Raw genomic sequence first — 24,621 nt, 5'->3', positions numbered from 1 at the left:
TAAGCAATTTGAAGTGTGCTTCTTCCTCAGTTCTAAGGGAGTCCAGTAGAATAGCTAAATAGTCTGTTGAGCAAAATACTGAGGCCCCTGAGAGGAAATACATGCCAAGGGATGAATATGCCAAAAACTTTTTGATGTCAGATATAACAAGGTCGTTTTCATTCTGCATCCTAATTACATATGGAATACAGATCAGAGAGCACAGTGTTTGTATTTCTTCCCTTTGTCCTCTATTTTGATTTGTGAGAACATTCTTCATTACATTTCACTCTGTGGCCAGAGAATGCCAGCGTAACCTCTTGAGAGCATTTTGTTCTGTTTGTGCTTCACCAAGATATTACTTTTGGCAGGATGTTTATTTCTTTTCTCCTCTTTCTTTGTTTCCATGTAGTGTCTCCTTACAATTTCTTGACTTTGTGCTCTGAGCCATTTATTTCCTCTTCCCTCTCACTGTCTTTCCTTACCCTTTCCTTATTCCTCCTTAGTCCCTCTTTTGTTTTGCATTTCCTCTGTTGTTTTGAATTCTGACTCTTTGCCATGAAAAGTAACTTCATTGAATTGTATCCTGAGTTGGCAGGGATCCACAAGGATCACAGAGTCCAACTCCTGGCCCTGCAGAGGACACCCCAAGAGTCACACCATGTACCTGAAAGCATTGTCCCAATGCTTATTGAACTCTGTCAAACTTCGTGCTGTGAACAGTTCCCTGGGAAGCCTGTTCCAGTCCCCAAACACCCTCTGTGTGAAGAACATTTTTCTAATATATAATCTAGTCTTTATGTTCTTAGATATAGGCAAAAATTATTTATTTTCTTTTCCATCTGTTTGGAGAAGCTGTGAAATTCCTTTGTGGGCCCCTTAACTGTGTGAGTATACCAGTGGTTAGGAGTTTTTTAATGCTTGTCTTGCATCTTACAAAATAATAGGTGTTTTTATCTCTGCTCTCCAAAAATGCTCCACGCTTCCAGAATCTCCAAGTGATCCTACTTTGTTAGAGCTCCTTTTTGGTGCTTTCATCGATTGACTTCATTCTTGTTCTCTTCTTAACATGTCTTTTCCATTCTTCTTGTTCAGCTGTTTAGCTTTCATATGTGGAGTCGGGGTCTTGATGCTTTTCTGAGAAAATAGGAAAGAGGGAGGGGAGAGCATCATAGGCCAGACATCACGGAGATGGCACAGGAGAGAGCTGTGGTGAACAGAAGCCATTCCATGAAGCTTGCAGCATTAAGGAGCCAGTATAAGGTTGCAATTCAGTATTCTTTCATTATAGGGTGTGTGGATACTGTCATCTGGACCACTGCATCCTCTACAAAATGCATTAACATATCAGCAGGTTGCAGTTTTCCATGCTATAACTCTTAATAAGACTCTATATCTGTAGTAGGATGCTGTTTTGCCTTTTTTGCACTCTATGGTAAGGCAGTTCTAGTGGATGACTTCAATGTTGATATTTCATGGATAGTATAAAGGTTGCTCCAGTGATATGGCTTCATTTGATAATTTATGGAATCACTTGGAATATAGCTCAGGGTAATTAAAATGTTGCCTGGAAATTGCATACAGTATAATGTATTTGATACAACTTCTGTCTGCAAGATTCTAAATATGTTGTTAAACTTTTTGCCCTTGTTTGGATGAATTGAAGGGAAATGAAATAAAATAATTTCTAGTTTGTCAATTATTTTAATTTAGTATGTTCCACACAGGCTCCTTTTGGTAGGCTATAAATTGTTATCAAAATCCCAAAATACTATGGTATCCCATAGAAGATCTTGGCAAAGACTGGGAAGATCTTTTTGAGAGTTACTAAGACAAACTCAGAGGTCTTTGGACCTTAAAATAAAATCTTCCTGAAGCAGCCTGTACTAATTCAAGTTACCTGCTTAAGGATATTTAAAGAAACTTGAATTTGGGTTTTTCAGTCCTTAATTACCAGAGATAGACATTTCACAAATGGTAAATGGCATAACTGTGTTATAGTAGAAAGATTTCTCCAGAAAAACAGTATTTAGAAGTTATGTTGAAAGTAAAAGCAGCATTTCAGAATCACAAGAAATTTCACTGAGCAATGAAATTTAAACTTAGTTCTATCAGACAAGAAATATCACTAAATATTTTTTGTTTGAAGGGAATTGTTTCTTTTAACTTGCTTTGGTTATTTTCCGTTTTCATTCAGTAGCTTCCTGATTGTGTGAATACATGGTTTTGTATAGCACCTGAGAGGACTTGTTGAAAGCTCATTTCTGGTGCAAGTGCAGACTTTGGTATTTATGCAATCAAACTTCAGTACAGGATGGAGCTCTGAGATAGGGTGCATCAGATTTCTAGGACTCAGAGGTGTCAAGTAAGGTGAAACGTAATCAATTTTGCATCTACTACTGCAGGGCAATCTATGTCAGCATCTCTTATATGCAGGGATGTGATCCTCAAAAATTTATTTTGGCTAACACAGCCAAAATACACTTTGGCTAACACACAGCCAAAATTCTTACACTTTCACTGAACTGGTTGCTCAAATAGCAACAGATATTTAATAAATATGCTTGTAATTCAAGGTAATAGTATTCTAGTCATTTTAAGGAAGACATGTTTGGTGAGCAGTAGTTTCACAGTGCTCAAGTCCAGGATGTGCTCTTTATATTTATTTAAATATTTAACACATCTAAACAAAGTAAAACCATACAAAATAAAAACATCACCTGAATAACAAATTAACTATATCTAAGCCAACAAATTAACCAGGAATAGGTATGTAGAATTGAAATCTAAGTGGTTTGATTCTTTACAAACCTTGAGATTTATTGTTATTGGTTCCTTTTCGAAGAGACAGAACAACTTTACTTAGAAGCATAGGTTAAAAACAATTCAGCTCTGATGAAAAGATTGATCCCCTTTGAATTTAAAAAATTCTGTGTATCTGACAAACAGTTGAAATATTTGAAGCCTAGTGAACCATGGTAATCTTTTGAGGATGATCTTAATCAAGTATGGCCAATTTTGCAACTGTTTTTATTAAATATTTCAATGAAATATCTTAATACAAGTTTAAATCCACCAAGGTTTTTAATCTGCAAAGTGAATATTGGCTAATGGTAAATACTTTCAAGATCTGACGCAGGAAAGGGGAGAAGAGGGTTCAGGATATAGTTGTAGTAAACATGCAGTTAAGGCCAGCTTTTTATTTGATGTATTGTAGCTTCTCCCTTAAATATTGGAATAAATTACACATATTGTAGAGCTATGGCATATGTTGCTTTTGAAAGAAAGACATTTTCACTTATTCAGTGAATTGAGGCCTCATGTTACTCCCTGCAGACCATGTCATACCCCCTTCCAACCTCTCTGGACCAATGACTTAACCAAAACAAACATCTGCTTTTCCATTCAGTGCAATTATTCAGTGTGCTGCTGGGGGCAGATGGTTGTCAATCGGCAGATCATTAATGTGGTAGGCTACTCTCTCTTTCTAGCCTTAGAAAGGTCACAAGGTGTTAAGTTCCCTTGCTCCGGGCTGGCGAGATGCATTTCTTCTCAGTTGGATTTTTGATGTATAACTGCAATTGAATTACTTGATACAGTTGTGGAGTATCCTTTAATTAAATATTTTTTCTTTTTAAAAAAATTACACATACCATTTTACAGAGTAGGAATGATGCCGCCAAGAGATGGTTAGTGTCAATTACACTGTAGCTGTCAGAAAGTTTGAATGCTGAAATCTGGAGAGTGTGAATCCTAATCAGATGGGATGATGAGCAGTGAGAATGCTCAGCTGCTACTCTAACAGTCTCCAACTATATGTGTCAATTTTCTGCAGAATTTAATTTATCCCTAATGATGAAGAGATCTCTCTATTCACACAGTCCTGTCAAGTCAAACTTTGGAGAATCTAAATGAAGCAGACGAGGGCTTCAGGGAGAAGTCGCAAACTGACATGCTGAAAAGATTTCACTTTCTTTTCCATTCATCCAGGGTACATTGAGGAAGCCTGTATTATTCCCTGTCCCTCAGACTGCAAGCTCAGTGAGTGGTCCAACTGGTCTCGCTGTAGTAAATCCTGTGGGAGTGGGGTGAAGGTTCGGTCTAAATGGCTGCGTGAAAAACCCTACAATGGTGGAAGACCCTGTCCAAAGCTAGATCACATCAACCAGGTAATTTGATTTATGTTTACATTATTGATATAGATTTTTCCAAACTTCAAATAACCCTTTTATCTGTATTTTTTGTTGTAGAAAAATAGTATAACATAAGGAGCAGATGGAGGTAGAAGGAGTATGTGTTGGTTTAGAGTTCCTCAGGCAGTAAATGATCTGTCTTAGTTCCTCATGTGCAAGAATTTTGCATATTTTGTGAACTGCAGATTGCAGACAATATAACATGCTTACATGCAGATTTTGAAAACTGTGTTTCCAAAGATTTCTAACCTGAAGGGATTCTCCAAGAAAGATGGAGAGAAAATTTGTACAGAGCCATGCAGTGACAGAACAAGGGGGAATGGCTTCAAACTGAGAGCAGATTTATATTATATATTAGGAAGAAATTCTTCACTCAGAGGGCTGTGAGGCCCTGGAATGGGTTATGCAGAGAAGTGGTGAATGCCTCATCCCTGGAGATGTTCCAGGCCTGATTGGATGGGGCTCTGAGCAAACTGGTCCAGTGGAAGGTAGGGGGCTTTGAACTAGATGATCTTTAATATCCCTTCTAAACTTCTAATCTTCTAATACATGACAGGGGGTAAAATGTCTTGTTACAGTTGCTCAAACTGGCAAGATTTTAGTGTCATTTCCTGATCATCTTAGATCAGAAAACAAAACACTCAAACAGTCATCCCCGTGTCCCTTAGTGGGTTCTCCTCAAGCTGGAGCTTGACCTTCTTGGGTACTCCTGCCCTGGCAGTGCAGTTCAGTCACAAATGCAATTCTCCCAGCTGTCCCACAAACTGCACTTGCAGTTTGGAGCAGTCTGACCATACAGTCTGGATCCTCTTCAAGTGAAACTAAACCATAAAATGTGATCCAAGAGCGCCCTGGGAATGCTGGAAGGCTTGGACAGCTAACAAGCATTTAGTCTTTGGGACCAAGTTTAGCACTAGCCCAAGTTAAACCCTGAAGTTTCTTTCCTTGGAGAGTTTTAGAAAGGAAAAACATTCCTTGTGAATTAACTTATGCTCTTCAAAGTTGATTTATATTCATATTAATGTTGAATTTAATTTAGTCTGCAGAGGCATGTTAAACAACCACATGGTCTTTTCTGTAAATATTCAAAGATTTTTTAAAAAAAAGTGCTCTCAATTTACATTTGAATAAAAATGCATGTACTTAGTATTATCCTATTGACATTTTGCTAAAACAGAATGAAATGGCTTGTTGATCTAATTTTCTACTTTAGGGGATGTAATTAGTTCTAATTTAGAAAATCATAAGTGTTTAACCGCAGCTAATAAACCAAGTTTGTGATCTACTTTAACAAAATACGAACTAGAATGAGGGTTGCTGGATTTGGGTCAGCATGTAAATATGCTTTAAATTAGGGGGAACGTGTTTCAATAGGAGCAAATTATAGTCTATACAAAAGTCTTTTTCCTTCTTTAATATTCATGTAGTACATAATAGGCTTGTATTTTTCTGCATCAAAGGTGGTTTTGCTGGAGGTCTGTTCACCACTTCTATGCAACACTATTGCCCTCTGCCGGTACTTTGACTCATATGATGTGTGGTTACATGGTCTTTGACAAATAGCTGATTCCAAATGTAATTATTGTAAAAAAAAATTAAAATATAGTACTTTCATGAGAAGGACATTCCACAGATATTGTAAGGATGTTGAAAAATATAAATCCTTTATTTTTCATTTTTAAATACATTCCCTTTCAATTCAGAAACATGCAGAAAAATGCACGGATATTCCAAGTTTGAATTAGTTATTTAAACTAAATATGATCCGCCATTCAGCTGGAAAAGAACTGACTTTTCAGAGTCATCATTCAATAATCATTCAATATAATGTGTTTAAGTTACATATTTCTTACTTAATAATGTAACACTCTTATTTGCATACATATGAGCCATAGTGGTAAAATTGGATCTTTGCTGCCCACAAGTATGTGTACTATGATTTACAGAAGAACTGTGCTGTAGGATGACATCTAGGAATTATGACCCTGGGGAAAGACTACAACATGCTGCCTAGCCCAGGGAACAGGAGGTGGGAGGGAGGATGCTGGCAGTCTGCTAGTACATACATAAAGGGCTGTTGCAAAGAAGGAGGAAATAATCCATTTTCCATGGCCATCATGGATAGGATAAAAGCAGTGGGCTTACACTGCTGCAAGCAGATTTGGGTTAAGCCTTGGGAAAACTTTCTAATAGTAAGGCCAGGGAAACACTGAAATAAAATCCTTAAGACCTTGTTAAGAAGTCGTTCAGTGTCTCTCAGGGCTGACATGTGTGCCTGTGATTTGAGGAAGGATGAGCACAGTGAAAGCTGGATGTGTCACTCAATGTCATGCCAGGGTGGTTCCCAAACCACACTCCAACTGAATAAAGCTTGCTTAGTACTCGCTTCAATAGGCTAAAAGACATCATAATTACAGTAATAATGGAGTCAGGTTTGATATAAAATCATGTCAATGGCCATAAGATGGTTTCAAATGAAGGGACTAATCTGAGACTGTTAGAGAAATTAAGGACATCCATCTTTTCATTGATTACAAGCATTATTTTCCCCCTTATCAAGAGCAGGATAAGTATGCAATTCTTATACCACCAAACTGCTGTGGCTTGCAGTCATAGCTACAAAAATGCCAGTAAGGTCACAAGAATGCCACTCACATGTGCAATGCAATATAAAGTTCTCCTCTGGCTTTCTGTCAAGATATCAAAATTTTATGTTACTGCAAAAGCTGTTGAGTGTGTGGGGTTTATGTATTTCTTCTTATGCTAACCAGGGTCAGACATATAGACATTTCCCTGAATTAAGGCTTTTCTCTTCTCATTTTGGAAACTCTGGAGAAAAACTCTCACGAACAAATTTTCGACAGAGTCCAGTACCTTCCCTAAGATGCATTTTCACTACACACTTCTATGCCTTTTATTGTTAGTATATTTCAGAGAAGGCCTAAGTACGTTGACTACGCTGGTGGTCTTGTGCATGGGCTGATCAGCTACACAGTGATATGATATCAGACTACACATTTAGTGTCCAAGGCATTCTATTTTCTGTGGTATTTTGTTGCAGGTTAACCATCAAACATCAGCAATCTTTTTCTACTCAAGAAGGGTTGCTGGAAAGAAATCAAGAACTTCTTCAAGACAAGTCTTAGATTTTTCAGCAGTTTTGATTTTGCTGACTTGATACCTAGAATGATATGTCAAATTTGCTGGTATAATTTCAAGGCAATGGACTTTAAGTAATTTATGCATAATTAAGATATTCCATGAAGGACATAGGAACTTTGGAAGGATGAGAATTGACAGTTCCATTTATTTGTTTGAATCTATTGCACCTAATGCTGTCAGAAGAATTTCAATTGATAAAGAAGTTAAGTGTCCTCCAAAAACACTGAGGATTTTCTCTTATCTAAAAGAGACTGGATTCCCTACTGTGTAAAAGTTTCATGCTCATTATAGGCAAAAAGGGAAAACAGTTCAACTGTCTAACCAAGAGACTAGGTAATATACAGTTTCTTCCCACCAGCTGTGATTTATAAAATTTATTTTCTTCCAAGGGCAAACTTTTTGCAAATTACCTTATGATAGCAAAGGAGATCCAAGAGAAACAAATAATGCCCTTTTTCTTTGCAGAACTAATAGAATATTGTGTATAATAAAATTTTATATTGTCTATAATAAAATTCTGTCTAAATTGATTCTGTTTAAATAGTTATGCTTCACTCATACAATTCTAACTTTTTCTCTTTGCTTTTTTTTCTTTCTTTTGGGTTCATGAAAATACTTTCTTCAGGCACAGGTGAGTGTTTATAAAATAGATGTTTAAGCTCAACATGTTCTTCTTGCTCAACATGTGCTCTCTGTCCTATTTTTTGTAATGTGTGTTTGAGTCATTACATGGAACATGTAGAAATTGCTATGTGAGTTGCCATTTAAAAATTTGTATTCAAATCTAAACATAACACTAATTCTGGTACACACATACATCAGAAGGATTTTAAGCATACACAATGAATAAATAAAGTGAATCAATATATATTAGTATAATTTCTCTTAAGGTCACCTCTCCTTAGTGATACAAAACCCTCACAACTAATAACTGGGATAATAATTTAATAGTGGGATGGAATCATAGAGAAGAGATGTGAAGGACAGAGCTAAAGTGCTAGCAGAGTTTTAAGAGCATTTTTTAAAAGCTGTACTCATGAGCTAGCCTTGTTACAGACTTTATGTTAGTTCTGTTGATGTTTTTGGTGGAAATGGCGCAGCATGGGCTTAGTGGCAGAGAAAAACAGAGAATCCAACATTCAATAGCTTCTATCTTTTTGTTATTTCAGTAGTTTATAGTATTTAATCTGTATTATTAATATAGTGTCTAAATCATCAAGTTCATATTTTTTATTCTTCCCAAGAGCATTAATGCCTTTTTTCTGTATGATCACTTTTGCATGTTTATCTTACTTGTGTGCACCAAAATTGACACCGACTGTGGATTCCAGGTGTATGAGGTAGTCCCCTGCCACAGTGACTGCAGCCAGTACATATGGGTAACTGAGCCCTGGAGTGTCTGCAAGGTGACCAACGTGGACTTAAAAGAGAATTGTGGAGAAGGTGTTCAAACAAGGAAAGTCAGGTAAAACAATATTGCTCCTCCTTCACTTTAAAGAACCTTCACTTTCAGTTTTGGCTGTATTTTATTTGATGTAATTCTATGTAATGCCTAGTGTTGAGTCCAGACCTGGAGCCTGGATGATATAAATCAAAATAGATTCAGGGAGTGCAATATGATTCTGTCTACTTGTTATGGATATAGACCTTGATTCCTAATTTAATCTGTTGGCAATTAAAAGGCATCTGTGTAAATTAAGGATTACTACTAAGAATATAAAATTTTTGAAGTTGTAATAGTTCTGGATTTAAAGTTACCAGCTGAAGAATGCAAAAACTATGTCTAAACAATAGGTGATTTGCATTATTCTGGTTTAGAGGTCAGCTAATGTCAAGCAAATCACCTGCCCAGGGGTTCCCAGGAAATCACTGATAAAGATTGTCTAAATTATGTGCATGCCTTTATGTTGCTGTCATCTGTGAAAACAAGGATTGTTTTTGACTCTTTAGCTTTTCTTGGGTATTCATAGATCAATACCTATTTCATTTATGTGCTGACAAAATGTTAAAATGCCTCAGAATACTGTAGAACACATACCATACAAAATCCATGGCAAGTGAAGTTGATGTGCAGTTCTTTTTTCCTAGGTGCATGCTAAACACTGTGGATGGTCCTTCTGACACAGTAGAAGACTATCTGTGTGATCCTGAAGATATGCCACTCGGTGCTAGAAAATGCACACTGCCATGTCCTGAGGACTGTGTTATGTCTGAATGGGGGTCGTGGTCTCAGTGCTCTTTGGTAAGCAGTATATCGAAGTGCCACATTTATAGTTTTGGGAGGATACCTTAAAAGTGTATGTATGATGTGTTTTGCAAAGATGCTGAACTGATTACACCTGTAAATATCTATATATAGTGTCATCTTTAGGGTTGTTTTGTGTTGGCTGCAAACGAAATGTGACAGTACTTTCCATTAAACTAAATTCTTCCAGAACACAGACTAAAATGTCCCCAGTGGTCGCTCTTCCCAGTGTGGGGTGCTTTCTGTGTGGTGGAATAGCTTTGGCAGTGGCATGTGAGTTTGTCTTTTAGCCTAGCTCTGAGGCTCTGCATAGCAGCACAGTCACTGAACTGAAAATGTCACTATCCTGATACGAGTGAGTCTGCAGATCAAGACTGAGTATAGAAAAGTAATTTTGAGTCTCCTCTCCCATTCCTTCCTGACAGGAATTTCGAAAAGAAATGTAAAAAAAAAAAAAAAAAAAAAAACCAAAAAAAAAAAAAACCCAACAACAACAACAAAAACCAAACAAAAAAAAAAGAACCACCACCAAAAAGAAAAGTGCTTCAGGACCTCTGAGAGGTTTTGGTGCACTACATTATAACATTTGGAAAGTTAGCATCTCAATATCCTGTTTATGAGTGAAATCGTTCCAAAATACTAATAGTGAAATATGCATTGGTTAGGAAAATAGAATGGTGTTACCAAGTTAGGTTAAAGAAAAGGGTTTCTCTTATACAATAGCAGGAACCTGTTATTTTACACTTGTGTTTTGTGAAGGGATTATTTAAAAGGTTGTTGTATTGCTGCATAGAGAGCTATCAGGGTGTCAAAATATTTAAGCTGTTTCCAATCTTACCTTCAAGCCATGCAATGGAAGTAGTGTCCGTGAAAGGTCAGCAGAGTGCCTTAGACAACCAGATGATGGAAAGCCTTGTCCTGCTGCCACCGAGACAGAAGCCTGCACTTTGAACAAGAACTGCTACCACTATGACTACAATGTGACAGGTATTTGTGTTATAGTGACAGCCTGGGATCACATCTTACAGATCATTTCCATTCACCTTACAGGATGGATTTTTCTGCTTTCCATTCTTACCCAGATGCAGCTGCGGAACTTGTACGGAAAGCTGACTCAGGCTGTTTGATAAAATATTAAATTGAGTTTGTGTGTGAAATGTGCATACTGTAACTCCAGGAAAAGTATTTCTCATATAATTTTGTGATTTACTCAAAATCCATGCAGACAAAACCAAATACGCACTTTTCAGGAAGGTACCATGGCAATGACGTTTGCAGTAAGGTCACTGTTTCCAAAAATGTGTAGCAGCTGGGCTCCGCGAGCCTTTGCATATGTAAAAGTTCCTTGTGAGGGTTGCTTTAGGCCATCAGAATTAGGTGGGAGACTGGATCATTATGAATTCTATCTGAAAGTCTGCAATGCTAATGAATTCCTCCTTTGCAGACTGGAGCACGTGTCAGCTCAGCGAGAAGGCTGTCTGTGGCAGCGGTATCAAAACGCGGATGCTCGATTGCGTTCGCAGTGATGGCAAATCAGTTGACCTGAAATACTGTGAAGAGGTGAGTGGGTACCTGTGAGAAAGCTCCCTTCTAATTGTGCTAATTAATACTGAGCCAACTGAGCTGTATGGCATCTTCACCAGATGTTTTGCAAGACTATTCATGGATTGTTAAGTACCTCTGAAATGAACCGAGCCATCAAATGATTTTTATACTATTTCCTTTGGTTACTTTTAAGTGCCTCTGTGAACATATGCTAATTATTATGTCCTGAAGGAAATTACTTAGAAACAATAATTAATAAAGTAGAATAAAGGTAATAAATCTCAATCAGAATACTAATCATAACTCTAATTTGATACAACTTCTGCACGGAGTCTTGGACACCTGCCAGTATTAATCATTTACTCAATGTGTTGGAAAATATTTCTCACGTGTCATTCTGCAGCTGGGCTGAATGCTAACTTCTTGTATCCAGCTGTGTGATGCAAAAAATAGCCAAGCTAGTGTGAAAAAATGTGCAGCATGAATGTAATATTAAGTAGGAGTGTATAAGGAGAACTAGCAAGCAGACAGGAGCCCTTAAGTTTGAAAGAGCCATTTTACAAATGTTCAAACTAACCTCCAGTTTGACAGCACTGGTTTCCTGAAATTTTGTGCATTGATCCTAGTGCTTTCAATTGCATGGAGTCTGTAGTATGGAAAAAACCATGAAAACCAAAACAACCAAAAAAAGCCCCAGTACTACTTTAAGGGCAATCCTACATGCATTTCTAATGGAAAGTAACTGCACTTCTTTCAGCTGCCATTCCCCCACCACCATCACATCAGAAATAAAATAACTGGCAATGGGGAACGAAGGGGGAAAGGCCCCCATAGCAGTTTCGGCACCAACAGCTTTTCTGTGGGTCCCTCCTGACAACTATCTGCTCTCAGGATGTGCCCATAGAAAAGAGTCTCATCAGAAGTGAAGGGAATCAGGAAACCCATAATTTATTTTGAGCTATAATTTTGTAATGGTGTATCTGACCTATTTAAACTTCTCCTATCTCCTCCAACATCCTGGATTCCTGAATCAATAAGTTCTTATCAAAGGCAGAGAGTTTTGGCTGAGACTTACATCTGTCCCATGTTCCTCCTTCCCTCATAGTTCTTGGGTTTCTGATAAAGTCTAATAATTTCACAGAATCATAAAATGGTTAGGGTTGGAAGGGTTCTTAAAGATCATCACCCTAAAGATCAAAGCCCCTTCTGTGGGCAGGGTCACCTTTCACTCTAGCAGTTTGCTGAAAGCCTCCTCCAGCCTGGCCTTGTGAACACTTCCAGGAATGGTACAGACACAAAAATTAGGTCTCAGGAGAAAAACTCAGGGTATGACTACCCTAAGTCATACCAGCAAGTTGCTGTGAAGTTAATAAGGCAGTGCATTAATGCTTTTATAATGTTTTAATGTGTTAGAAAAGAAAAGGAATGTCTGTCATTTCTAAGAGGTTGCAATATTGAGTAATTAATACCCACACATGATGTAAAATATCCATCCAAATAAATATTTCAACAGAAAGAAATATGATTTATTTGATTTTATGGGAAAATATATTTCTTCTACTATAAAACCAAGAAATTATTCCTCTTCAGCAAAGATTTAAAACAACATTTAGGACTGATTACATTTTACACTGAAATCTCATTTCAGAAAACCTCTGGAGTTTTTCTGCATTTAAGAAATGGAAATTTATTATTCAGAAGAATAATGAGGGCAAGAATATAATATCTCAAGAGCTACTTGCTGTAAATGACTGGCCAACAGACATCACTGCAGTGATGTCCTGGATTTATCAACAGATCATATAGAGATACATCTTGTAGAAAGCTCTGATCCACTCCCTAGTCACACAGTTAAGACTATTTGTTGAATTATGGATGTGTAAGCAGCGGTCCAACAAGGTCAAAGGCTGATCCAATAACTGAGGAGTAAAACCTGTTAACCTGATTAGCAGGAAAGCCAAGCTGTTCAGATCCTAACAGACCCTTCACTCTAAAGATGTGAAAGCCAACTCTGTGACCTTGCAGGTCACAAGAGGAGAGTATTAAAGAAATTATCAAAATGCAAATTCATACTACACACTTCTTGCTAATGATCATTCACAGTGGGGGTTTCCACTGTGTTTTCACATTATAAGTGCAGTACAGAAATACTAAGTGAAGTTCAAAATAAGGTGCATGTGGTTGGAAAATTTAATGAATAGGAGAAATGTGAAGTAATTTTATAATGATCTAGTCAATGAATTTTTTCTGGGCCATCATAAAACTTTGTACTAGATGCATGAGTAAAGATTTGCTTACTTTATGTGTAGATACATATACTGAATTATGTTTCTTATTATTATATGCAAAGAAGAGAGCTCATAATAGATAAACCTACACTGATCCCTAAGAAATTAAGACTCATTATTGTAGTGAGCTTCTGTAAAATACATAGTTCAAGAAAGCAATAAAGCCATATATTAAAAAAACCCTTGATGCTGAATTTTGTCTATAACCATCTCCAGGTATGAGCATCAGCAGAGTTAAATACTAACATTCCATCTGAGCCCCTGTGTTCTGGTTTCCTTATGTGTCCGTATGATCTTGTGTTTATGTGAGTTGACCAGCTAAAGAAGGTAGCCAGTCATCCTGATTACTGCCAAGATAAAACAATTTCCAGAGCTTATTTCCAAGTCCTGGTTATGTTAATGTAGTTCTCTTCAAACTCTCAAAGCATAGTAATACCTGGATTACTTGGTTTCTACTTATGACAAGAACGTGACTTCTCTTTCTTTGAATATTTAAAAATCAAATCACCTAAAGCAAGCTGATCCTGTTCATATTCCTTTTTATAGACTTATTTTCATTCATTTACCATTAATTAAAGATGAGAAAAGCCTAGAAACCAGCAGTTGTGTCTGCAATTAAGCTGGTTTATTTGTGAATAGTTTGCTTGTCAGATTACATGATTAATCTCCAGCAGCAGAGTTTAATCTTTGGTGCCAAACATTCCCATAAATAAGTACAGATACTTCTTGTGGATCACAGGATTTAAGGAGCATGCTGGTGTGGCAGCCTGCTGCCCCTGGCATGTGTGACCAGAAGCACAGAGCGCACGGGGGTGGCTTTCAGTACTTAACGTTGTTGAGTCAGAAACCACAGCTCATCCAGAACAAAAGCTTTAGGGTCAGGGAGCTAATGAACACTTTTTCAAATATTTTCTGAGCTCTTCAAGTTGAACTGTGATTCATCAGTTCAAGGAAGGAGAGGGATGAGAATGTGTGAATACTATTGAACTGCAACCTGTCGGTTGTTCCCCAGATCTATTTAAGCAGCACTTCAGTATCTAAGACATGCAAATAGGAGGTCACTGTGGGTAATCTGGCCTTCTGCTTTCTCCTCTTCACTGTTAATATCTTTCTTGGGCTTTTCCCTCTTGAGCTGCTAAAGTCCAGCTGAGAAGACCAGTCTTGAAGAGAGCGGTCATGTTTCTATAATTGGCAGAAATAAATTCAGCAGACTGTAAAGCCTTTGCTCAGAAGGTTTGACCCAAATATGGACTTCAAAGAGGGCTCTCTAGCTTCCTAATCATCCAAATTCCAGATTATCCAAAGGTTTCAGGTGTTGTCTGTGTGTGATAGCTGTATAATCAAGGCTATACTGAACCACTGAGAAAAGCCAAGAACTCATTCTTTGATGTATAAAAGCAAACAGAGGTCTAAACCCTCATCTGTCTCAATAAATGGTACTGTAAATGCAAATTTAAAGCTTGGTGAGTCTATCATGAGGAGATATTTTCAGTACTTGTGGTAGTTTATTTATGGATGGCATGTTAATGTTGTGCCTAATTATTGCTCTATGCTTGTGTTTAGAAGGAAAGAGTGGGTTTATCTCCTTTTTAAAGTCTTAAATGCTGGTTTTGTATCATTAACTTTTACAGTCATTAAAATTAATAGGTTTTGAAATGTCTAGTTTGCTTTTTTTTTTAACTAGGTGGAGATTTTTTCTAGTTAAAGATATTCACAACTGCCTAGGATTCTGAAATGCGTCAATGATGATCAGGATCTACTGGTGAGGTCCAGTGAAGAGGACAGTCCTTTGTGCTGAAAAGCTGTAGATCTGTTCATGTTGGCAGGACTGATTTTCTTTCACACTTTAGATCATACACCCTGTTTAATTCAGCTGTGCAGGATGCAGGTGTTATTACGCTAATATTTTTGCCATCAGTCACATTTAATTTTGCATCATATATTCTCATGTGTGTTAGTGAGAATATCTCTTTCCTTGCATGGATAGGGAAAATCTGCAGTGTGTGATTTTATAAGAACATAGAAATGGCTGTCCAGGATCAGACCAAAGGAGCATGTAGTTCTTGTGCCATGTCTTGAGCATCATTATAAAACTTCCTTCCATTATAAAAATTCGTTCTCTGGGGTGGGGCATTAGGCTGAATCATACCTGGGGGGAAACTGAGAACAGAATATATTTTTGGGAAAACTTGAGTCTTGAGACTAATTTCTCTGTCCCCTTCACTCAGACCCCTCCAGAAACTGAAGCTTTTACTTTACAGATGTTAGAGGATTCTGTTTTTTTGCAAAGTTTTTCAGAAAAAAATGCACAGATGTATTTTTTTTTTAATCATTGTCAGTGTCATGTCAATATCTTTGTATGGATAGCATGATTAGAATAGAATAGAATAGAATAGAATAGAATAGAATAGAATAGAATAGAATAGAATAGAATAGAATAGAATAGAATCGAATAGAATAGAATAGAAATCATGCATTTATATAGCACATTAGGAAGAAAACAGGAGGGACATAAGCAGATGCCCCAGGAAGAGTAAGAAGCACAGACATACAAGAGTATCAACCTATTCCTTTCGCAGCTTCCACCTGTTTTCAGCTCCTGAACTGCATTTGCCTGATGGGTTTTCTATGTGTTTAAACCTTCAGATTTCTCTTCCATTAACTTGTTCAGTCTCTCTTGAGCTCCTGTAAACTTTCAGCTTCTGCAACATCTTTTAAATATCTAGTACATGTTCATCCTCCTCCTTTTGCTGGTTTTGAACTTGGCTTCTAGTATCACTTCAATTCACTTATTAAGAGCTGTTCAATATTTTTGCATTCCTCTTTCAAAATACTTCATAAATGATTTTGGCCTTCATCTGTTGTAAAAAGTAATAGTGCAGAGATTAAGCCCTCCATTTATAGGTTCTCATTTAGAAAATGATTGATGAAAATGGGATTTGTGCATGTATATGAAGAGCAGTATAGCCATTAGGACTGTCTTGAAGTGAGAATTTTAAACGTCTTAGTCACTTTACTTTTTTACCTTGCACTGATGATACAGGCCTCGAGTTTTGTGCTAACCATTTCACATTTTCTTTCAGCTTGGTTTGGAAAAGACATGGCAAATGAATATGTCCTGTGTGGTGGAATGTCCTGTGAACTGTCAACTCTCTGACTGGTCTGCCTGGTCTGAGTGCTCTCAAACATGTGGCCTTACAGGTCAGTACGTGTCTTTGGCATATTTTAAAGACTGAGACTTTCTCCTTCAGTTTATATAAGTATTTGAAATAGAACCTGTATCTCAGTGAACCTGGGTAGCATATGTGGGAATCAGACAATTATGGGTTGCACATTTCTGTGTTAACTGAGGGAAGAACACAGCTTGCTGGCCTCTTCTAGCAGCAAGCCCCAGATGAGGAGCAGGAGTCTCCACTGAAATGGAAAAACATGTTGTCACATTCATAAAGAATATTTTTCTTCAAGCTTCTGAACTAGGAAATTACTGCTTTTGTTTGCTGTTACAGGAGCAATCCTAATCAGGCATCCTCCTGCGCTTCTTACACTACAAACAAATGACAGAATATAAAGTGTCTGACTTGGAAAATATGAATCCACATAACAGACAAGAGATAACAGATCAGCTTTATACTTCAATTTGTCAAATCTGGAAAAAAATGCTTTATTCAAACACAATGCTTTTCAGCAAAATAGAACCATCTTGAGGAATAAATCAGTCTAACCATTTTGTTATTAGTTATATTGCTGGTTTTTGTTACAGGAAAAATGATCAGAAGAAGAACCATAAATCAGCCATTTCAGGGTGATGGGAGACCTTGTCCTTCTCAGATGGAGCAATTCAAACCCTGTCCAGTAAAACCTTGTTATCGATGGCAATATGGTCAATGGTCTACATGCAAAGTAGAGGTAAAAGCCATATGGGACTTAGAAGTTATGGGAAGTGTGGATCCAGGCATATTTGTGATATGCCTGGATACCTCCTTATTAACTCTTTAAACAATTTGTTTCTACCTCTCTTACACAAAAAATAAGTTTAGTTTTTTTCCTTAGATTTCATATTTATCAATAGATGCAACAGTGTCTTACAGATATTCAGAGTATAAATGTAAACTTTGGTACCTGAGCAGCATCTTTGCTAATAATTTAAATACTTCTATTGTAAAAGAATATAATCAGAAATATATTCACATATTAGAAGAGATCTTCACTTGGCATACTGCTCTCTTTGCAATTCAAAGACATAATTAGCTCTGTAATTTAAGTTACCAGAGACCAGAAATTTTGGGTTGGGTATTTTTTTTTGTTTCAGAAGTAATGAACCATGTCTTCTCTTTTTTTTTTGTCTCCTTTTTCTCCTTATTGGAGTGAATAAGTAGTTAAGAAAAATAATAGGGGATAGAATGACATGTAACTCAGATCTAGTCTTTTGACACTTTCTTCTGTTCAGTATTAATCAATATATGTTCTCCTTCTGTAGGATGCTCAATGTGGAGAGGGAACACGAGTGAGGAACATCTCCTGTGTGGTTTATGATGGATCCATTGAAGATGTTGGCAAAGTAGTAGATGAGGAATTCTGTGGAGAAATAGAGCCTATTATAGATGGTGACAAGAAGATAATACTTGAGGAAACCTGCACTTTCCCTTGTCCAGGTAACAAAGCTGTTCAAATAGATGTTGCATTTCAAGATTGCTTGGGTGTCATTATAGCTACTGGGGCCTAGCATTAGCCACAGGCAATAAAATCTTTTTCATCTGCTTTACTGATTGGATTCGTCTATCAAATGACCAACAGAATTACTTTTTAGGAGTGGCTTCATGATAATCAATCAATTAGAAAAAATACTAGATTTTAAATTTATAAAAGACATGAGCTCTCTGTCATAGATTGTATCTAAGACATATATATTTTTTTCACAAAATCCATTGAAATAAAACCTGTATTTAACTCTATAAGAAAGGGTGTTGGTTTACAGATTAATATTAGTGTTAAGTGTGTAGACTATGCAACAGCTTTATTAATACTTTTACCAGTGGCTAAAGACTTGATGCCTTTTATGGGTGTCTAAGGTAGATAAGCTAAGATCTCTTGTTGTTTCCTTTAGAGGTTTTATTCCAAATGAAACTAAGTTTTTGATCTCTGAGAAAACATGAATGCCTCTAGTTGTTTAGCTCTCTGGATGTGACATGCTCTATCATTGCCTTTGTGAACTGAATCTAAAGGAGCTGTTTTGAATGATCAGGTCCATGATGTTCATAATGAGAAGGATTAAGAGCATATAAGAGCCATTTAATTTCCAGTAAAAACACTCCAGTTCATCCAAACACTTTCTTGTAGAATTTGAAGTATATTGCTGTTTTTCAATAGCTATTAATGATGAATCTTGAGAAGAGGTGATAAACTCCTTCAGTTCTAATGTAGCTGTCGTTTCACACCAGTACTCTATTTTCATTCTCTTGGAACTCTCCTCTTTCCCAGAGTTTTTTCCCCAGTTTATTTCAGATTGGACTGAAGGCAAAATTGTCTCAATAAATAGAAATTAATAAGAAATCGAGAGATTTCCATCACTGCTTTGTACATTGCATTCCAATTGCATAATTTTCATGTACTTTTACTTCTTAAATGGAAACTGGAAGAATACAGAGACTGTAGTTATGTTTTCATATTAATGAATTTTATAAAAAATATAGCAGCTTACTGATTGCTTTAAAATTTTTGCTGAGCAGGGACCTGTTCTTCAACAATCTCACATTTAGCCAGCAAGAATAACTGCCCTGTGGGGATGTGCTAATGATACGCTCCAGCTAATGTTTCCAAAAATCACTACTTGTTTTCCTATTATGTATACATCAGTTCGTCAATTATTCATTTCTTTGCATGCTTTCCTAAGGTTGGCAAATAAAATTCCTTCATTAATCAGGCATCCGGTCAACACAGTACTGATTATATCTGTCATCAGTATAATGCAAGGTAGCATGAATTTTTAATGGCTTTCTCTCTGAAATAATGAGAACTAAGAGGTTTATTTATGAGTTTGTGCACAGTCTAGTCCCATTTTCAACTGCAGTTTTACCAAAATGGTTTCTTTGTGTTGTGCCTCAGATCTTCCTTAAATGTTCTGTAGCTGATTGTGCTAATTAGCGTCATTAGTGTAATTTTATTTTTCAGTTTTACACTATAGAATTCTACAGGTCTATTAGCCTAACATGAAATAGCAGGAACAGACATTTTAATTGTGTTCCCATTTCCCTTTCTTGTAAAGGATTTTCCATCAGTTGCTTCTATGTCTATTTAGAGAAAGATAAGCAATAATTTATCTTCTTAATACTAGACAATGTTTTCTAAGACCAAAGAGGAATTTAAAAAATTATGTAAATTTACCATAAGACATAAAATGCACAATATATTAAAATGTACAAAAATCTAGACATTGGGTAGAGCATTGCAAAGAGATTTATAATGAGGGTGATCTCATGGGAATGCTACAAGAAACTAAAACTGCTTTAGAACAAACGGGCCCTTGTACAATCTTTATAATATTTTCTATGACACAGACATTCAGAGAGTATCAAACTCTTATGATTTCTACCTTATGAGTCAAGTTTAAAAAGAGGAAAGAAAGGAGCTAAAAAGAAGAAAAATTCAGAAACCGTATTTGGACATTTTAAAGACATATTCAGTGTAAAAAACTTCGCATACAATGGTCATTCATCTTCTAAAACTGCTCTTTGACAGGGGACTGTTACTTGAGAGAGTGGTCAGAATGGAGCCTTTGCCAGCTAACCTGTTTTAATGGTGAGGATCTTGGTTTTGGAGGAGTACAAGTCCGATCTAGAGCAGTGATCGTTCAGGACTTAGAGAATCAACATCTTTGTCCAGAACAGGCTTTGGAAACAAGACCATGCAATGGTAAGCACCAAAATATACTTAAAGCTGGTTCCTGTAAGAAAAAAATACAGAAAAACCATAATTTTGTTTTCTTTCTGTTCACGGTAGCAATTTTAGGCAAATGCAAATTTGATAAACAGAAATACACTTAAATTGTTGTTTTCCATAGATCAACCATAAAGAGAAAAACTTTCAAGTGTAACTATCATGTGCTACCCTCTAAAATGATTCTTTTTAATAATGACATTTCTTTTTATATGGGACAAAGGGTTTCCCTATACACTTAGTAACATTAACAAAAAGAAATCTCTGAGTTTTGATTCATAACCAGATTTAGATTCCTTTCTACTCTTTGAATTGTTGATTGCATGACAATATCATTAAAATATCTCAGCCATGCTTACTACTGCTAGTAGACAAATTGTCTAAGAAAAGTAGTTTCCTGTATCAACTTGGCCATTCAGAGGCTGGATCAGACAAAAAGGAATTTTATATTTATGATAGAGAGCTAAGGTGCAGAAGGACTCCATGTTCCAGATATCCCAGACCATATGAGATGTGCACAGAAGAGCTGAGACATGAAGCTAGATGCAGCCCTAGCCACTTCACCAAGCACTGGAGCACTGGCTGAAGCTCAGTGGTACCAGGAAAGGAACCTGACCCCTAAATGAGTTTTGCACAACAGATGGGCCACAACCATTATGAGCTTATTGGAAACATTTCTTGTACCCATTTACTGCATTAGCCTTGCTCATAATCCTAGTTAGTGTCTCAAACACAGCTGGTCTATTCTCCATGTGTCCAGTAAGTGCAGGAGACCCTGGGAGATCCATGTGTGTGGTTCAGTGCTGGATGAAGGAGAAAGGGGCATACTTAACAGCTGTACAAGTCATTAATCATAATGAGTGTGGCCACAAAATGAGTATGGTCAGCTGATGAGCGTGGTTGCTCCCCGTGGTAGTCTAAAACCTTGTCATTAAATGTCTTGAAATGTGAATGTTCTCTGTGCAGATGGGCAGTGCTACGAGTACAAGTGGATGGCTAGCCCATGGAAGGGATCTTCTCGAACTGTGTGGTGCCAAAGGTCAGATGGTTTAAATGTCACAGGTAACTACTCATTTGATATACACAAAAAAGCCTGGAAAACAGGTGGATAATGTGTTTCCCAACAAACAGAAACCCCCCCCCAACCTTCCTGGATATGAATCAAAATCATATTTTTGCATATTAAAGATGTTGTTTGTTTTCTAGAGTCATGCAGCATGTAATGCTTTTGGTAAATATAAATATTATCTCATGTAGTGGACCTGAAATGTTTTACATTGTATATGGTTGGGTTTTTTTATTACCATAGGCATCTTTACACTTCTAAATGTAGGGTTTCAAGCCCTACAACAAATACACTTTTTATGTATTGCAGGTCATTTCAATGCCTATACAAAGGCAGAGAAAGTTGCACAGTTTGATAGTATCATCCATATATGTTACAAAATATAACATTTTAATAAATGTGCTAATATGAGTTTATTTCTTTACTTTGATGCCATAAATCTGTATCAGGATACATAATGGACTGCTATGGGATGTTGTGACTTTTTGTGCAAGCCAAAGCACAAAAGACATGGATTAGGAACTACTGAGATCTCAGAAGAAAACTTTCATATGAGTCTATTTATATGGATTTATATGTTGGCAAAGACTTATGCATTTATTTACATAATTTTTGTGTCAGACCAAGTGATAGTAAAAGAATCCCAGAGACTGTAAAAATATCCTCAATGCCAGCTGTTGTCAGGTCAGTCACAGCAGAGGGGCTGTTATTTATTGCCACCACAATACTTATTCATGGTGGAGTCCAACACTACTGTCTGTTGTGACAGTAGAAATAAAATATTTGTGTTATTTTTACAAGGTGTTGAAATAATAGCTCAAAGTCTCTTGCAACCTTGTGTAGGACTATTAAAACACATCTTGTTCACAAGAATTGCAACAGGTCATTATTCATGCACCTTGATTGCTTCCTGCTTAGCTAAGATCTTTCTATGGTAAGTAAAACTATAAGAGAGAATTCTTATTGAGATTAATATAGGACATTATCTATGAAAGGTCCTATAGGATTTGGAGTAAATAGCATCTTGGAGATTACGACTCTGAGATGTTAAAATCAGAGTATATTCATAAATCACAGTCACATGAAAATAATAATTTATTCTGATGTGATTGAATACAGCCTTGTGATAAATGTTAGGAAAGACAAGAGTATGGCTCTGTATTATTGGCAGATTTTTCATAATGGGACCTCCAAGGCAGACAAACCTGAGACCTATATTGTATCACTTTTTCTTCAAAGCTTATTTGTATATATCTTTTAATCTGTGATAATTTTCTGATTTCAAAGGAAGGAATATTCCAGAACATGCAATCACTGGGCTCCATGCAACACAAAACTATATTTTTCATATATTTCTGTTAAATGCAAAAATATAGTTTTAATGGATTTTATGATAGTTTTCAAACACAGTACTTCTATTGTACTAATATATAATGTAGAGGGAACTTCTCTACATTAACTATACAGTAGTGAACCAGATTTTAATTTGCATTTGTACATTTTCTAAAAGTGTTTTGTATAAACTACAGTATTTATGAGCTCATTCATGTGATAGACGCACATACATGATTTATTTAAATTGAGATCACCTATTTTGATTCAGAAGCAACCCATATCTTCTATTACTGTGTCTTGTCAGCCTTATTCTTGCACATTTGGATTCAACATAGTGTATTTTAATTCAGACATTATTAAATAATTATTGTGAGTTCTGTTGGTATTTTAAGGTCTTTTTCTATTTAGTTGCTTGCATAATATCACTGTGCTGAATAGTTCTTTTTTACTTGAAGGTGTTATTTCCCATGGGCGATGAGGCAACTCTTTCCTTCTGCTTCCTTGGATGACTGATATTTTATTACATAGATTCCCACAGGCATGTGATTTGTATGCTAGGATGTATGATTTTCTTTTCTGGGGGTGGGGAAAACTTATGGCAACCAGCAGGGTTTTCTTTGTTCTTCACCAGCCATCCTGTTAACACTTGGATCTGCGTAACCACAACTAACTGCATCTGCTATGGTTGTGACCAACCTCAGCTATCAGGATTTCATCATCACATCACACCAGTATAAAAATGGTATTAATTTGGGAGATGCATGATAAGTTGTCCTGTAGCAGTAGAAATTTTAAACAATGTGATTCATATCCCTCTTCTATAAGCTAAAAGGAAACAAGTAAATTCAAACTGATTCTAAATGTATTTTAAAATAATTCTGGCTGAAGTGATAGGGAAATCCTGATGGTGTGTACTGGTCCATAACAATAACTGCACTATATATAAAGCTGTAGAAATGAAAACTAGGCCTGTATAAAAAGGGAAAAAACTGAAACCCACAATATCATCAGTATTGTAATATTCAGTACATGCTTTACTGATAAATCTGCTTTCCTTCGCAAAATCTCAGACTAACATGAAGCCTTGATTCATAAAGGCATGTGTAAAAGTGACCCAGTAGCAGCAGAAAACAGGTATCCTTTCATAAACAGGATGAGCAACTTGTTTTTAGTTCAACAGGAAAAGATATAAATAAAAAGGTGGTTTTATTTCTATTGTGACCACAGATATGTAAGTCATAAGGAGGGCCCTGTAGAACCAAATCTGTTCCCTTGAGTACAACAAAGCATTTAAATTGGTTTTTTGGGCAATCCAAAAAAGGGGAAAACAAAAGGCTCCATTGCCAAATATTAGTTCTCTAAAATGCGCATGGAATTAAATACATTTGCTGTATCCTTACTCTACATATAAGAAAACACTTGTTTCCAATTATGCTTCACCCTGGAATAAAAGGACTCTTACATTCAAATTAGCAACAAGATTGTCATCCATTATATAATGCAACAAGTAATTTCATCAGTGGTGAGGTATTACCATGTGAAAATATGATTTTCTGTCCTACAGGGGGCTGTTTAGTGATGCGCCAACCAGATGCTGACAGGTCATGTAACCCACCGTGCAGCCAACCCCACGCTTACTGCAGTGAGGTATGTGCTACTGCATTGGAGCATAGAACACCCCCAGGAGGCCTTCCCACACATGTCTTGATTACAAAGATTATACCAACAAAAAGTATTTTCAGTGATTTTACAAGTCACAAATTTGATAAGACCCACCTTGCACCATTTCTACCTTTCAATTAGATATTACATAGTTGATATGGTATGAACTTGCAAAAAAATATACAAAGCGTTTCTCTTCTGGCTAGCAGCCAT

At 36.6% G+C, this 24,621-nt stretch overlaps 1 protein-coding gene across 3 annotated transcripts in view; it reads left to right on the top strand.

Annotated features, from left to right (window-relative positions):
• The window catches only part of THSD7A (thrombospondin type 1 domain containing 7A), a 273,595-nt gene that overhangs the window by 239,399 nt on the left and 9,575 nt on the right, over positions 1-24,621 (top strand). For all 3 annotated transcript variants that reach the window (XM_030971359.1, XM_030971358.1, XM_030971360.1), the window contains 12 exons: positions 3,970-4,148; positions 7,960-7,965; positions 8,666-8,799; positions 9,423-9,576; positions 10,425-10,566; positions 11,024-11,139; positions 16,496-16,613; positions 17,173-17,318; positions 17,890-18,064; positions 20,148-20,321; positions 21,312-21,407; positions 24,311-24,393. In XM_030971359.1, coding sequence (XP_030827219.1) covers positions 3,970-4,148; positions 7,960-7,965; positions 8,666-8,799; positions 9,423-9,576; positions 10,425-10,566; positions 11,024-11,139; positions 16,496-16,613; positions 17,173-17,318; positions 17,890-18,064; positions 20,148-20,321; positions 21,312-21,407; positions 24,311-24,393 — 1,523 coding nt within the window. The remainder of the gene's footprint in view (positions 1-3,969; positions 4,149-7,959; positions 7,966-8,665; positions 8,800-9,422; positions 9,577-10,424; positions 10,567-11,023; positions 11,140-16,495; positions 16,614-17,172; positions 17,319-17,889; positions 18,065-20,147; positions 20,322-21,311; positions 21,408-24,310; positions 24,394-24,621) is intronic.

The sequence above is a fragment of the Camarhynchus parvulus genome, chromosome 2 (assembly GCF_901933205.1).
Source record: "Camarhynchus parvulus chromosome 2, STF_HiC, whole genome shotgun sequence".
NCBI lineage: Eukaryota > Metazoa > Chordata > Aves > Passeriformes > Thraupidae > Camarhynchus > Camarhynchus parvulus.
Note: the sequence above shows the minus strand (reverse complement) of the source record. Positions and strands in the feature narration are given on the sequence as shown.